The sequence below is a fragment of the Sinocyclocheilus anshuiensis genome, unplaced genomic scaffold, assembly GCF_001515605.1.
Source record: "Sinocyclocheilus anshuiensis isolate Anshui unplaced genomic scaffold, SAMN03320099.WGS_v1.1 scaffold283, whole genome shotgun sequence".
Taxonomy (NCBI): domain Eukaryota; kingdom Metazoa; phylum Chordata; class Actinopteri; order Cypriniformes; family Cyprinidae; genus Sinocyclocheilus; species Sinocyclocheilus anshuiensis.
Genome location: NW_015549605.1, coordinates 2298221 through 2313009, shown reverse-complemented (window position 1 = coordinate 2313009; position 14789 = coordinate 2298221). Strand labels below are relative to the sequence as shown.

General features: G+C 36.3%; 2 protein-coding genes across 4 annotated transcripts; one reads left to right on the top strand and one right to left on the bottom strand.

The window, feature by feature from the left end:
- Positions 1–515: 515 nt before the first annotated feature.
- Positions 516–5338, top strand: LOC107658769 (unique cartilage matrix-associated protein-like). 2 transcript variants are annotated; one of them, XM_016447421.1, is made up of 5 exons: positions 516–626; positions 1106–1162; positions 1243–1338; positions 3489–3587; positions 4781–5338. In XM_016447421.1, exons 1-5 carry the CDS (start codon positions 569–571, stop codon positions 4876–4878), a joined length of 408 nt encoding a protein of 135 aa, XP_016302907.1. In that variant the 5' UTR covers positions 516–568; the 3' UTR covers positions 4879–5338. The 2 variants fall into 2 exon arrangements, with proteins under 2 accessions (XP_016302907.1, XP_016302906.1); XM_016447420.1 differs by having other exon boundaries at positions 1240–1338; positions 4781–5337.
- Positions 5339–5388: 50 nt separating this feature from the next.
- Positions 5389–14448, bottom strand: mcm10 (minichromosome maintenance 10 replication initiation factor). Of its 2 annotated transcripts, none has more exons than XM_016447546.1 (18): positions 14358–14448; positions 13501–13734; positions 13154–13399; positions 12863–13061; positions 12100–12265; positions 11849–12016; positions 10960–11076; positions 10691–10884; positions 10531–10601; positions 10342–10455; positions 9532–9649; positions 9093–9306; positions 8281–8413; positions 8056–8192; positions 7694–7807; positions 7149–7294; positions 6959–7001; positions 5389–6120 (listed from the first exon to the last, which is right to left on the bottom strand). In XM_016447546.1, exons 1-18 carry the CDS (start codon positions 14362–14364, stop codon positions 6037–6039), a joined length of 2505 nt encoding a protein of 834 aa, XP_016303032.1. In that variant the 5' UTR covers positions 14365–14448; the 3' UTR covers positions 5389–6036. The 2 variants fall into 2 exon arrangements, with proteins under 2 accessions (XP_016303032.1, XP_016303033.1); XM_016447547.1 differs by having other exon boundaries at positions 13501–13728.
- Positions 14449–14789: the final 341 nt, after the last annotated feature.

Sequence of the window (14789 nt, the reverse complement as noted above, 5' to 3'; positions counted from 1 at the left end):
TGCATTGAATTTATTTAATACACGAGTTTCACAATTTGAGTTGAATTACTGAAATAAATGAACTTTTCCACGACATTCTAATTTATTGAGATGCACCTGTAGATAGATAGATAGATAGATAGATAGATAGGAGATCGATCGATCTCCGGGGAATGCACAGAGTATTATTTTGCTGACAGGTGAAAGTGCTGATATTTAATTAATCCTGATGAGTAGCTGCTTGAGAAATCCATCACACACTTGATCTGCTGTTCATTTGTTTCATTGGAATGGAAACCTGATGCTAATCCGTAAACCTGCCAGATCGAAAAGTTTGAACAGTAACATTGAGTGATGATAGAGGCTGTTGTGCACAGACAGATGGTCTGATCAGTGGATGTGCGCTGGGGTCCGTGTCTCCCTCTCTCGCTCCTCCTTCATTCCCCTGGGCCAGTGAAATTCCAGCTCCCCCTTTCCTTTGCCTTCCCTCTTCTCTCTCTCTCTCTCACACACACACACTATCTCTCAGGTCTCAGGACTGTCTGCTGTGGTTCTGGTACCTGCATAAGACACACTCATCTTCTGAAGGATGGCTGGGACTCATACTGTCCTGCTCACACTGCTGCCCACTGTCCTCGTTCTAATTGGTGAGTACCTATTACCAATCAATACATTTTTCCCCATTAAATGAATTTAAAAAAAATGACCATGACAACTCATTTAGATGTTTTTTTTTAATGAATTTTATGCTGTAAATATTGATTAAATAAAAAGCCTGCTTCAAAAAGTTTCTGCACAATCTTTCATACCATAATAAAAGAGTATTTTGTGATTTAAGATACCAGGGTACTAAATTCTTACCACACTCATATACGAGGGTATTTTAGGACACATGTCCAAAATGTACTATACAGTAGGTAGGTACAACTATGGTACCATGTCTAAAAACTGTGGTAATATCATGGTATTTTTTTGTATTCGAAGCTAACTTTCATTTCATGTGCTTTATACAAAGAATAACTATGAACCACATTACACACACACACGAGTTAGAATTTATGATCTTAAAAAATGATTCTTAAAGACCTGACAGAAAAACAGTGAAAAGAAAACTCTTTCTCTTTAGTGTTGGCTGGGGTGGAAAGTGCAGCTGTTAAAGATGTAAAAGACAGTAAAGCTCAAGGTGAGTTCAACACACACACACAGACACACACTACAAATCGAACTCCCACACACTCATATCTTACTCCATTGCTTTAGCAGGAGCATCTAAACGAGTTTTCATGCCAGCATCTGATGCCTCAAACTTCTTCAAACGCCGCGGTCGCAGATCCCCAAGAACTTATGAAGAGTACTATGGTGAGTGCAGTAAAACTGTCCTTTTTTCCCATCTCAGCTCTGCTTTTCTCATTATCTTTGTAGGTTTAATCAAAACAAAGAAACTATTACATTCCTAATATGTACTTTAACAATTAAAGAGCTTAAAGTCAACTTTAAGTAATCTCCCATTAAATTGTATTCACATTTATGCTAATGCACGCCGCAATAGGATACAGATGTGAAGAAATGCCTTCTTAAACGTCATTCTCAGATATTAGAACTTGAGTACATTTTACAAAAAAAATACTATTTCAGTCTTTCTACTTCAATACATGAAGCTTAATTTAATGTGTTACTAGGCTTTTCTATGTGAAATTTTATTTGCAATTTCTGAGTGAAAATTGTTTCTACACTATTTTTTCCAGTGTATGATGGTGATTTAAAAAAAACAGAACTGTAAAAGCAATATTTATTACCAAAATCAACAATTTAGTCTTTATAGCCCCCAACTCCTTACCCAGGCCTACTTACTGTAATTAAATATGCAGATGAAAGAGTCATTGACCCTAACACAATATGCAAATTTGACCAGACCTCAACTGGAAAAAAAAACTATTTAATAAATAAAAAAAAGCTAGATGTACATCATGTAAACCTACATTATATTTCTTAAGCCCACTTAACATTTTTTTTTATATTGAAGAATATACAGTTCTTTATGGAAGTTTTCATCTATTACTTTTTTCTCTCAATTCTAGGAGAAAAAGGTCAAAATTAATAAATAAATTCAGAATTCTGATTCTTTTCTGACAATTCTGAGTTTATACCTCAAGAGTTTGGACTTTTCTTCTTAACTCAGAGTTTACATCTCACAATTCTTTTTCTGCAATGGAATAAATCTTTTAAAAAGGTTATGACCTTTTCTCACAATTCTAACTTCTCACAATAGTGAGTTTGTCATAATTTTGACTTTTTTTCCCTCAGAATTTACATCTCTTTTTACCTCAGAATTAAGAAAAAACATTTACATTTCGCAGTTCTGAGTTTATATCCCAATGTGATTTTTTCCTCAGAATTGATATAAAATCAAATTTGTGACAAAAAACGTCAGATTTGTGAGATAGAGTCACAACCGTGTCACACCTTTTTTAATTTTTTGTCTAGAGTCACAAAATCACAAAAAAAAAGCTATTTGAATTTATTCACCAAGAAAAATGTTTGAATATTATCTTGGACAGTGGGAGGCTCGGAGTCAAAAACACTGGGCTAGAAGGTCCAACAGGACAATATGGAGCAGTGTTCTCTCTCCTACAGACACACACACACTTATGGACACTGCATCAGGCCATCCTTTACCCCGCCAGCCTACGATTGCAGCAATGAAGGCATGGAAATGTTTTACTGAAGTGCATTTTAATTGTCAGCAGTGTGTGTGTGTGATGGTGCAGGAGCAGACACTGCAGGTTGGAGTTAAAGCAGTTGGGGCTCGAGACTGGAATGTGCTTACGTGAGCTAAACTAACCTCCCTCACGATAGAGAAAGAAAGACAGCGAGCAAAATCTAGATGATTTTTGGCACCCAATTTGCTCAAATCTGTGAGCTGCTGTCAGCTGGTTTATAGGAGTGTGTGTCACCCTTAAACCTGTTTATGTTGTACAGTCTAGAGCGTTTGAGGACGTCTCCAGAGATGAGAGCAACCAGAAAAGTGCAGGATTGCAAGGATAGTAGACACTTAACTGCTCATGTCTATTTGTTTCATAAAATCCCAAAGCAATTGCACCCGATATTTGTTCATTTTGAGATCAGCTTGTCATTTCTTGAAATCAGGATTTCAAGAATCCTGAAAAAAAAAAATGGTTTCATGGTTTGCGCAAAAATATTAAGCAGCACAACTGTTTTCAACACTGATAATAATAAGAAATGTCTCTTAAGTAGCAAATTATCATTTCAGAATGAATTCTGAAGGATCTGAAGACTGGAGTAATGATGCTGAAAATTCAGCTGTGACATCACAGGAATAAATTACATTTTAAAATATAATAAAATCGAAAACACTTATTTTAAATTGTAATAATATTTCACAATATTTCAGTATTTTTGATCAAATAAATGCAGCATTGGTGAGGATAAGAAAAAACATATCTCATTTACATGTCATCATTGTATGCTAAAATCTACATATCTTTTAGCGGAGCAGAGGGTGAAGATGGCTGCAAACGAGCGAAGGAGAGAGCACTTAGAGGAACAAAACAACGAATATGAGAACTATTTAGAGGAGGAGCGCGATGGTGAGACTGATCTCCCTGTTTGATTATCTTGGCTTCCAGAAAAGAGAAACATGCTGATCAAACCTTCTACAGGATAGAGTTCCCAGACAGGACTGCTGGACTAATCAGAGGCTGATAACAGCAGTGCCTCTGAGCCTCTTATGATCCAGTACACTAGACTGGTGACATTAAATTGCTTAACTGATTTGGAGGTAAACAGAACATTTGGTGCAGTCGTTTAAATTTAAATTTGAAAATCAGAATTCTGAGCACAGAATTCCTTTTTGACGATTATCATAATTGGAAGCACAAAGACTACATTTATTTTAGACTTAAAAGGAATAGTTCACCCAAAAAGGAAAATTTGCTCTCCCTCAGGCCATCCAAGATGTGAGTTTGTTTCTTCACCGAAACAGATTTGGAGAAATGTAGCCTTACATCACTTGCACACATATGGATCCTCTGCAGTGAATGGGTGCCGTCAGAATGGGAGACCAAACAGCTGATAAAAACCTCACAATACAAATCCACATGACTTACAGTCCATCAGTTAATGTCTTGTGAAACGAAAAGCTGCCAGTTTGCAAGAAACTATCCATTTCTAACAGGCTTTTTAACAGTTTAACTGGTTTTAATAATGCGTTCTTTAGTGAAAGTGTCCATTCCTTGTTGTCCTCTCACATCAAAATCCACCAACATATTTGTTTAGAAAGGTTTTGGACTGCTTTAGCTGTGCATATTTCTCTCCTGATCCAGACAAGATGGCTTTTTCATTGGACAAAGTAATATTATGCACTCATATTTCAGCCAGAAGCCAAAAGTTTGAAGACAAAAACTTAATTCTTAATGAAGGATTTGTTTCTTACAAACATGCAGCTTTCTGTTTCACAAGATGTTAATTGATGGACTGGAGTGGTGTGGATTACTTTTATTATGATGTTTTTATCAGCTGTTTGGACTCTCATTCTGACGGCACCCATTCACTGCAGAGGATCCACTGGTGAGCAAATGCTAATGCTAAATTTCTCCAAATCTGTTCTGATGAAGAAACAAACTCATCTACATCTTGAATGGCCTGACAGAGAGTGAATTTTCAGCAATTTGCCATGGAGTGAGCTGTTCCTTTAAAAAATGGTTACCTTTTGTCATGTAAGATATAAAAATCTTTGAGAAATTGATCCACTGCCAGCTGCTGTCTGTCTTTGTATCAACAGAACAGTACGAGAGGACCAGAGAGAAGAATGAGCAGTGGAGAGAATTCCACTATGATGGGCAACACCCACGATACCCTCACCACCGCCACTATGTCTGAGCACTTATGAGCCCGTGCAATGCCTCAGGAAGTGGATTTTTGAGGAATACTTTCATGACATTATAAAATTATTCACAACATTTAAGCACTTATAGATTTAAAGCTTTTAATACATGTATAATAAAAGGGTTTTTGTGTTTGCAACATGACTACCCCCCCCCCGTTCTAATTGCTTATCTTTACTCTATTATTGGACTCTTTATCAAAACATTCATTAGTTTGTGCTAAGCGGTTTTCCAAGAGCAACTCCTTATTTCCTTCTTCGATAATTACATTCAGCTGTCATCTGACCTCTTTTTAATAACTTTCAATCTGTACTCTTGTGTGACTAAAGCTTCTTTGATTTTCCACATTAGTGAGGATTCGATATAAAACGTACCCACCCAGAATCATAAAAAAGGGAAAGCCAATAAAAGAAAAAATGCAAAAGACCCGACTTTTGCCTATATTGCAACATCTTGTAAACTCATAAATACGGTGTATATATATATATATATATATATATATATATAGTAAAAAAGCCCAGGTTTGTGTGCCTTACAGACGGGATAATAATTCCAAGGCAGTATTTGCTGGCAACGGAGTGACATTCCTGTGCTGAGAGCTTAGACCGATGGGAAAATGAGGGAGAAAGAAACAAGTGGAAAGAAAGATTTATCAACCTTCCTGAGCCTCGGTGCCGCTAACCGAATCTCACATGCACCTGACTGACAGGAGAACGACTTCCTGCCACTCCTACTGCTTAAAGAAGAGCACACAGGGGTAATAAAGTTTAAAATATCACTGCGTGCCGGGAGACAGACAAGATTTAGCATGTGTGCCAGTCCCTCCAGTCAAATCAATAGGAGAACGTTCACAGAAAGTCTATAAAACATTGCAAGCTCACTCAGTATTGCTTAATTCAGGTGTGCTTGACATGGTTGATATAAAAGTTCACAATTAAAATAATAACAGAACATAAGAATATTTACATTTAAAAAGGCTTGATAGTTTATCTTAAAACAACATATATAGACAACAGATAAACATTAAGGTACTAAAAACAGATTGACCAACACAAATGTAATGCTGATGCCCCTTCACTCTCTGATTATGAAGACACAGAAGCCTCCTCTTCTGATTGAGACTGGGCTCAGGCCACACACGGGACAGCTGACTCTACTTTAAACTGTTGAGGAATTTGGGCTGTTCCTCTCCGCGTGGCAACAGTAGCTCCCCTCCTATTTTGGGTCCCTTTTTCTCCTGTGAAAATGAGAGACAGGTCAAAACTGGAGCTAGTTACCAAATACACGCTCGTATAATTATGCCATTGAAAGACATAATACAAATTGTAATAAATACATTCGAAATACACTAATAAATTCTTGAATAACTGATGACATAATTAACAAAAAATTTAATGGAAAAAAAAAATAATTATAAAATAATGCAGCCACACTGGGAAGTGGAGTGTATATTTTGCCTGTGTGTGTATATATATATATGAAATTTTGTAACAATTCGGACAGAATGCGGCAAAGTGATATTCAACTTGGTCATGTTCAACAAGCCTGGAACTACTTCATATCTGCAGTGTGTGGAACGACATGAGGGTGAGTAATTAATGACAGAATTTTCATTTTTGGGTGAACTTTCCCTGTATTGCAACAAACTCAAGTTAAGTCACCTTTATTTATATAATTCTTTATATAATAAAGATTGTTTAAAAGCAGCTTTATAGGGATAAACAAGAAAATAATGATTCAAAGACGCAAACAAATCAATTGTGCTGTAAAGCAGCTCTAAAAAGACTGAAATAAGTACTAAAACTACTCCAGCTAAAACTGAATAAAAATATATATTAAAAAAAAATGGACAAAAGCACAAAATCAAACTTAAAAAAACAATAAAAGGCCAACTCAAAATATTAATGTACTACAACAGTACATAACACTAAAATAATACAGCAAAGCTGTGGAGTTTTAGAACATTTAATTAATTCAGTTGTAACTTGTCAAACAATCAGAATCAAGGAGTCACAATTAAATAAATAAAAATAAGTAAAAACAAAAACAGTAAAAAAAATTTTTTTAAACTGTACCTTTAACATGCCATCTCTCTCCCACTTAAAAAGTCCACAATGGCTAAAATGGAAAGTGAAATTTATGTTATTACAACATGCAATAACAAATATTAATCTAACAGTTAAGTATTAAACTGCCAGTATGTTATCAAACGTCTTTTATAAAATGTAACACATAAATAATAAAGGTACTGCTGCGTCCCCTCACCTGCAGGCTCCATGTGGCATTCGTGCCAGGCAGATCTTTCTCTGACCGCAGGGGCATTTAAAGAAGTGTTTGACGGCGTCATGCCAATGGTAGTCGTGTTTCTCTACCACACAGCGGTCCGCTGGTTTAAAGTGGGAGTATTTACACTGCGGGCGAAAGGGGCTCATAAACTAAACCGCATAAACAGGCCGAGATTTACAGGTGTAATCAGTCCGAAACCTCATAATTGTCTAATTAGCATCTAGAGAGGTTTGTTTGCCTTTCATTCCTCTTAAAATTTATTGAAGTATTATGTCACAAATCATGTTCAAAATTGGTTCATCATTATGACTTGCTGTGAATAAATACTGATTAGCTAATAATGATGCAGGAGAAATCGTTCTGTTTTCATGAGGACTTGAATGAGACACACTGTAGGGATTTTCAAGTGGACCACTTGAAATTCAAAATGCATCCAGTGCTTTTTCTGACCCATGTTTTGCACTGGATTACTCCGCATAAAGGACAGATGCTGAATCTCTTTAGTTGCAAATTTGCTGACTTACAGTTTTGCAGGTGACGGCTCGACACTTCATCTCCCTGATGCTCTTCATCTTCTCCTCCATCTTCTCTTTTTGCACCAGCGGCTCAAAATACTCCTGCATGGCCCGCTCCTCAATCTAGACGCAAGATATTTTGTCAAACATGCAAGCACACGCCAATGGGACATGGCTTCCATCATTTTATATCGCATGTGGCAAAAGAAACACTACAGAATCCAAATCAAATAATGCCATCTGGACAGATCACGCCGAACGCTTTCAAAACAACCGCAAGCTCCGCCCACCCACTGTGACATCATCAAATATAAAAGCACTGACATTCATATCAAAACACACATGCACTAATGTTCAGCCAAAACACACACCTCTCCCATCATCCACGAGTTTGAGGACTTGGCGTTGAGGATGCGCTGAAACTCCTCCGATTGGATGTACTCTAGCTGTTCCCGCCTCTTTTTCTGAGCTGGCTCCTCCTCCTCACCAGTTGAATTTTCATCTGACACTGCAGATGGGTTTTCAGCAGAATAAGTGCCACAGAGAAAAACAAACAAGCAAACAGTGAATCATAAAACTGATATGAATATCTATACCTTTAGGTGTGGAGAGATTTTGCTCTACTCGATCTGCGATGTCATCGCTGTTGGCTCGCTTGCGTTTTACAGCATTCGGGTCGTCTTTAACCATGACTGAGCCTTTAGCTTGGAGTTTCCTCACTGCCGCCAACTAAGCAATAAACAATATTATAAACATTTTTATAAATAAACAATATGATAAACAAATTGAATGTTTGTGCTAGAATTCTTTCTGAAAGCATCAATTAGATCGAGGGTTTTCAAACTAGGGACCCAGAGGGGGCTGCAAGGTATTGCTGGGGGTCCGTGGAAAATTATAATAAAGTATAAAAACACAAACTAACAACTCTAGTGACAGCTTTTGTATTTAAGAGAAAATTAAAAGATGCATTGCAGCATAGTTTATTCTTATTGTCATTTTTGATACAAAATAAGAAATGTAAAAATATTTAGTTTAAATATTAAATATACACATATATACACACCTATATATATATTCAAATATATACATATAAATGAAAATTAATAACAAAATTATTCATAATTTTTTAAAAGTACAAATGTCTTTAATTTTGAATTTATTTAAAAACTATTGATATAAGACATTAAAAACTTTTAATGTTAATGAACTTAAAACCCATTTAATTTAAGTTGTTTTTAATTTAGTAAATAGTTAATCAAATGTTTTTACTTTTTATTAGTAACATTTTTACTTTACATAAAATTCCAGTTGGAAGGAGAAAAAACAAACAAAAAAAACACTACAACAAAATGTTCCGGAATTGAAAATATTCTTTAACAAATAATGGAGCACTTTCCCGAAACAGTACCTTTGCGGCTGAGAGGCCCTTTGATGAAGGTGGAGACAGATCAAGGAGGATGTCCTCTCCTTCTGAAAAGCCACGGCCCAGTGTGGGCACAGGAGGGCCTGAGAGACGGGACGTGAGGCCAGGCGACCCCTTCGGAACCTCCGAGGCAGCTTTTGGGGAGAGCAAGGGACCCCTGCTTGCATTCGGCCGGGAGGGAGCACTACTCTGGAGCACCCTGGGTAGAGAAGAGCTCATATTTATAGTACATATACTACAGGGACAGGTTAAAGGTCTTCTTGATCATAAGCACAAAGGATTTGCAGTTTACAGAAGTTAGAGCTATAAATCACCCCAAAAACTCAATACTGAATCACTAAACAATGTATCAGCTTCCAAATGTAATGCAAAACAAATACAATCAGTAGTTAAAGCAACATTAATTAGAACAAACGCCTCTCGCCTCTTCTGAATCTCTTCTGCCCTCTTCTTTCGAGCCAACATTCTCTGCTGATGCTCTTCTTTCTGCTGCTTGAGAAGGTCAGACGCAGATATAGACTGAACTGAAGATCCTGCAACAGCTAAATTAAATAAAGGCAAGTTGGAGATTAAATTGGCATGGTTATTAGTATGCACTGAGGCCATACACAGGGGTTTTCTCTTGGTTTTATGAAGGTACAATGGAGAGTTCATGCAGAAAACTCGTCTTGGTTTCCAGCGGAAATGTCTGAAGATTTTTTAAATAAAGATACATTTGCTTGAAAAGCAAAATGACAAAAATAAAAAATAGGAAGTCTTGTTTTTTCTAAACAAATCTACGTTTTTCAAAGGGAAAACAGGTTTTTATACATATCTATCTTTAATGCCATGACTTTACAAAGACTTTCAGCCCTGATTTAGTACCTTTTTAGGCCTTAATTTGTATAACTCATAGACCCACAGAAACTCTGCTTATATTCCAGTGACAAATGTGCTTGCTTTTGGTTTATTTCTTTGGATGAAAATTGTGGGGCGGCATTTGGCAGACATCTGCTGGCCCAAAACAGTACTGCAGCATCAGAGAACATTCATAGTTAATAGGAGAGCAACCAGTAGCGCTCAAATTACATAAAACGCATGAAAACCAACAGTGTTTGATGTCAAATCTAGCGTGATGGCCTATGGTTTGAATATGCACAAGCGTAAATGAGATTTGAAGTTATCTTACAGGGTTTGGAACAACATAAGGGGGAGTAAAGTCAATTTTTTGGATGAATTATCCCTTTAAAATGACCTGTATTCTTGGCTTGTCCTAAGTGTTTCTTAATATGAAGCGCTCCAGGCGTCGGCATAGACATCAGGCCTTTGAAGTCATCTGAACAGCCTGACACCTCACCTGAATTCAGAACTACATGAAGTAAGACTTGATTAGACAACATGAACACCAGCACATTTGGGAAATAAAAGTACTAAACAAGTTTACCAAGTTTCTTAGTTGGGATGGAAGCCAAAACAGACTGTATAGTGGGTTGTTTCTTTGGCTGTGGGGCAGACCTGTCGAAATAAAAGATTCATGCAATAATTGCAGGGTTTGGGTGGATTTAAAGGGAGGTGACGGTCATAAAAAGAGGCAGTGAACTCACATTGAGGGCGCACAGGTGAGCGAGGACATGCCCCCATAGTGGAAATCAGATTGGCACAGGCGCTCCCTCAAACTGCCCCGCCCCCTTCCTTTGCCAGGGGCGGAGCCTGTGAAGCTGGACTGAAGCTCCGATCTCTTCGAGCTCAGTTTCTTGTACTGGGCTTTAACGTGATACTGGCAGTACTGGCATTCAAACTGTTCAAGCAAACAGTAATAATGAATTGGCTGACTGTGAATTACTGCAGTAAAGCATGATGTTTGGAGACTCACCAGGTTGACTAGCTGAGTGCAAGAGTCTCCGTTCTTCTTTTTAGCCTTGCAAGTGCCGAAGTCCATGGCTTCTCCCATTATAAGGACCTTCTGTGGGTGATCCACGGTCAGGCAGAGCTGGAGAAACATGACATGAACAGGAAATGTTGTTCTCAACCTGTTTTACTCCTATCATTTGGATTTAAAAAGGGGTTATGTACGATAATTTTTTATTTTATTTGTATACTGCTACTTTAATATTATTTATATTTTATAATTGTATTTATTAACATTTGGAAACACCTTTTACTTTTATATTTTCATTTTGTCATGTACTTTTTTTCCATTTTAATGAGCATTTAAGGATATTTATATTTAAATTTATTGAATTTAATTTATTTTAATTGTAGTCATTTTAGTATGCCAACTTTAATTTATTCCAAAAACGGTCTTTAATATTTGTATTATTTATTTTAATTACCAAAAATGATTTTTAATAATTTGCTATAACAACACTGGTATTCTTGCTTTATATTACAGTATAAGGGTCTCTATATGACAGTTGTTGGAGAGGTAATACATTAAATAAGACTTGCTGACATAAGCCGAAAAAAGGAAAGATATCGGAGGTAGAAAAAGATATTATATTTTAATGAACAATTCAGGTAAAATGTTTTTCTGTGGAATAAGGTGCACAGCTGAATCTTTCACAGTAAGATCAGGAATTTAACAAAAGTAAAAAGGGTCAATTTTGACGTAATGTTTTTAAAAATAAACATTATTGTAACATTAAATTAAATATTATTTTAGTTCCAGTCAATCAATTATTAAGGATGCAAATAGTCCATTTTTAATTCTTATTGTTTTTAAAGATAAAGCAATTGATATTGAGAGGTTTTATGAGACAAACCTCATTGGAACCATCCTTGTTCTTCATTGGATTGGGATTGAGGATGCCAATCACTGTCCCAGTGTCAGTCTTCCACAGATCCGTGTGAACAGACCCAAACAGGAAGAGAGACACATTCACTTCCAGATTATGAAGATTATTCAGCTTCCAAATGCTGAAGGTTTTCCCCTACAAAAAAAGAACAAGCATGTAGATGAATATACAATATTTAATATACAGAATATCAGATCTTGGAAATGATGGTCCCTTACATTGTTTTTGCTCTGTGGGGTGATTTTATTTATCACCACTGCGAATGTGACCCAGTCACTGTCCTCTAAATTGTCCCTGGCCAGTCGATCAGGCAACTGAGAGAGCTTGATCAGTCTGCGGCTGGCCATTTTTTGCTCAATGTCTATGGAAGACAGACGTGGATTCCTACAGGGAAATATAACACTGTTTTTTTTTTTTAAAGTAAGAGAAATAAATCTCAAATACATATTTACACTCCTGGTCAAATGTCTGGAATAATTATGATTTTTTAAAAATGTTTTTGAAAGAAGTCTCTTATGCTCACCATGCCTGCATTTATTTGATGTAAAAACAGTAATATTGTGCAATTTTATTACAACTATTTTAATATATTTTAAAATAATTAATTCTGTGATGTCAAAGCTGAATTTTCAGCATCATTACTCCAGTCTTCAGTGTCATATGATCCTTAAGAAATCAATCTAATATGCTGATTTGCTGTTCAATTACTATCAATTATAGTACTTGATATTAACATTTAAAAGTTATTTTTGTGTAAACATGATAGTTTTCAGAATACTTTGAATAGAAAGTTCAAAAGGATAGCTTAAGCAGCAAATAAGATTAAGCAGCAAAAACAGTTTTTAATATCGATAATAATGAGAAATGTTTCTTGAGCACCAAATCAGCATATTAGAATAACTAAACTTCAAAATTGACATTTATTTTCCATATAATTAAACCAATTAGAGGAATATTAATCATTTCAACAAGCCCACTGACCTAAGTCTAAGGCCTGAGAACTTCTCCACAGCAACCTCTTGACTGACAGATGAACGAGGCGTAGCCTGACGCACAGTGGGAGGAGTCTTGAGAGGGGGCGGTGACTTTAAAGTGCTGTTTACTTTTGCACTGTCACTTATTGGCTGAGACTGGCAGTTGTTCATACTCTGGCCAATAGGAGTCTGCTTTTCTGAGGCGGCTTGTTTACCCAAAAAAATGTTTTATTAAAAGTTCATATGATTTTCATATATTTCTATTTTTGAAAGCAAAAAGAATCACTCCAGCATGCACCTGCTTTGGATTGGTGGGCCGTCCTCTGCTTGTTTTTCAGCTTTGCTGTGACATCTGATGGAGGAGAGCCATCGCTGTCCTGTCGTGTTGGTGGGGGAGTTTTCGAAACCCCCTGAGGTGGTGTTAAGGATTTAGTGCTGGTCTGTCTCTGGACGGAGGGTTTGTTTTCAGGCTGTGTGGTTTTCTGTGAGGCCTCCAGCTGCTGCTGTAGTTTTTGCATCTTCTGCTGCATTAATTTCAGCTCAGCTGAAAGACAAATACACTCATGATCAGCACACAACAACACATGCATAACCTGCCTGCACATTTATATGCACATATAGCCTAGAATAACTACAGAGCTTTACCCTCCAGATCTTCCTTTGACTTATTTAAGTCACTGTCCCCTTCAGCTGAGCTGGATTTCCCAGGTGCCACGTCGTCTTCCTCTTCCGGCTCAATATAGGGATCACCGTCATCATCCTCATCAAAGAGGTCATCTAGATTGTCACTGCCCTCTCCAGCGGCGGGAGTCTCCTGTTCCTGGCTCTCACTCTCCGCAAATAAAGACAGCAACATGTCCAGATTCTCCTCCTCTGATGTCAGAGACATGAACGCAGATTCATTTAACCGAATTACATAGTACAGTATTACTAAATGTTACAAAAGCTACATAGCATAACAGTATATGCTCATAGATATATACTATTACAGTAAAATATATACTTCACTTTCAGCAAGTTTACAACATATAACATTTAGGAAGAATCAAATATAATATACCATATAAATACATATAGAACAGTATAATACACATTGATTAAATATATCAGTATAATGTTGACTGTCGTGGACTATATGCTACACACTTACTATTACACATGCACTACATATCAAATATATGATCAGATAAAGTACAGGAATATACTATAGTCAAAACTGTATGGCAAATAAGCAACAACAGCATACAAAAGAACTTGTTGACAACGAAATCAGCACTAGACAAATTAAGCAATATATTCAACTTATTATATCATGATATACATTATGTAGTATTTAGTGATACGGCTAAATCAGACAAAGATATTTTGCTAGGTAACAGATTTAAACGTCTTGCTTCACCAGGAACTGTAGGAACTTGCATGTCTCATCTAACTTAACTATGCTTTATTCAACAGAGTAATAAACTAGCCTAGCATTTGTACTGATATTCTACTGAGCTTACCTGTCATTTTTATTTCGATCGCTTTTATTAGCTATGTTTTTAAATGAAAGCGATTAAATATCTCTGTGCTGGATCTGGACTGGTTTCAATGTTGGCGCGAAAAATGTTTAATATTCAGGACCCCGGAACCACGTCACTTTTCCGGACGAACTTCGTGCCTTTAATCACATGTTTAATTATTTCTATATGTATTTAAACAAGAATTTGTGTATTTATAGACATTTATTTATTTGCATATTTATTTGTTTTTGCAGGTTTCATCCTCCATAACTATAAAGTCTACAAAAATATAAATACATTCAATATTTAGAATTGTTAACCGTTTATACGTGTATAATTTAGATAACTATATTGAGTTGATTTTTTTATTCATTACATTAAATATAAATTAGCCTATAAATGTATAGAAATATACAAGAACTCAGCGCCAAG

Bases quoted from the DNA above. Each gene is read 5' to 3' on its own strand.
- LOC107658769 (XM_016447420.1), top strand. From the start codon at position 569: ATGGCTGGGACTCATACTGTCCTGCTCACACTGCTGCCCACTGTCCTC. The intron at 1,339-3,488 runs GTGAGTGCAGTA...CATATCTTTTAG, and splicing joins AACTTATGAAGAGTACTATG to CGGAGCAGAGGGTGAAGATG. The intron at 3,588-4,780 runs GTGAGACTGATC...TTGTATCAACAG, and splicing joins TTTAGAGGAGGAGCGCGATG to AACAGTACGAGAGGACCAGA.
- mcm10 (XM_016447546.1), bottom strand. The intron at 10,602-10,690 runs GTGAGTTCACTG...TTATTTCGACAG, and splicing joins CTCACCTGTGCGCCCTCAAT to GTCTGCCCCACAGCCAAAGA. The intron at 10,456-10,530 runs GTAAACTTGTTT...TACTTCATGTAG, and splicing joins CATCCCAACTAAGAAACTTG to TTCTGAATTCAGGTGAGGTG.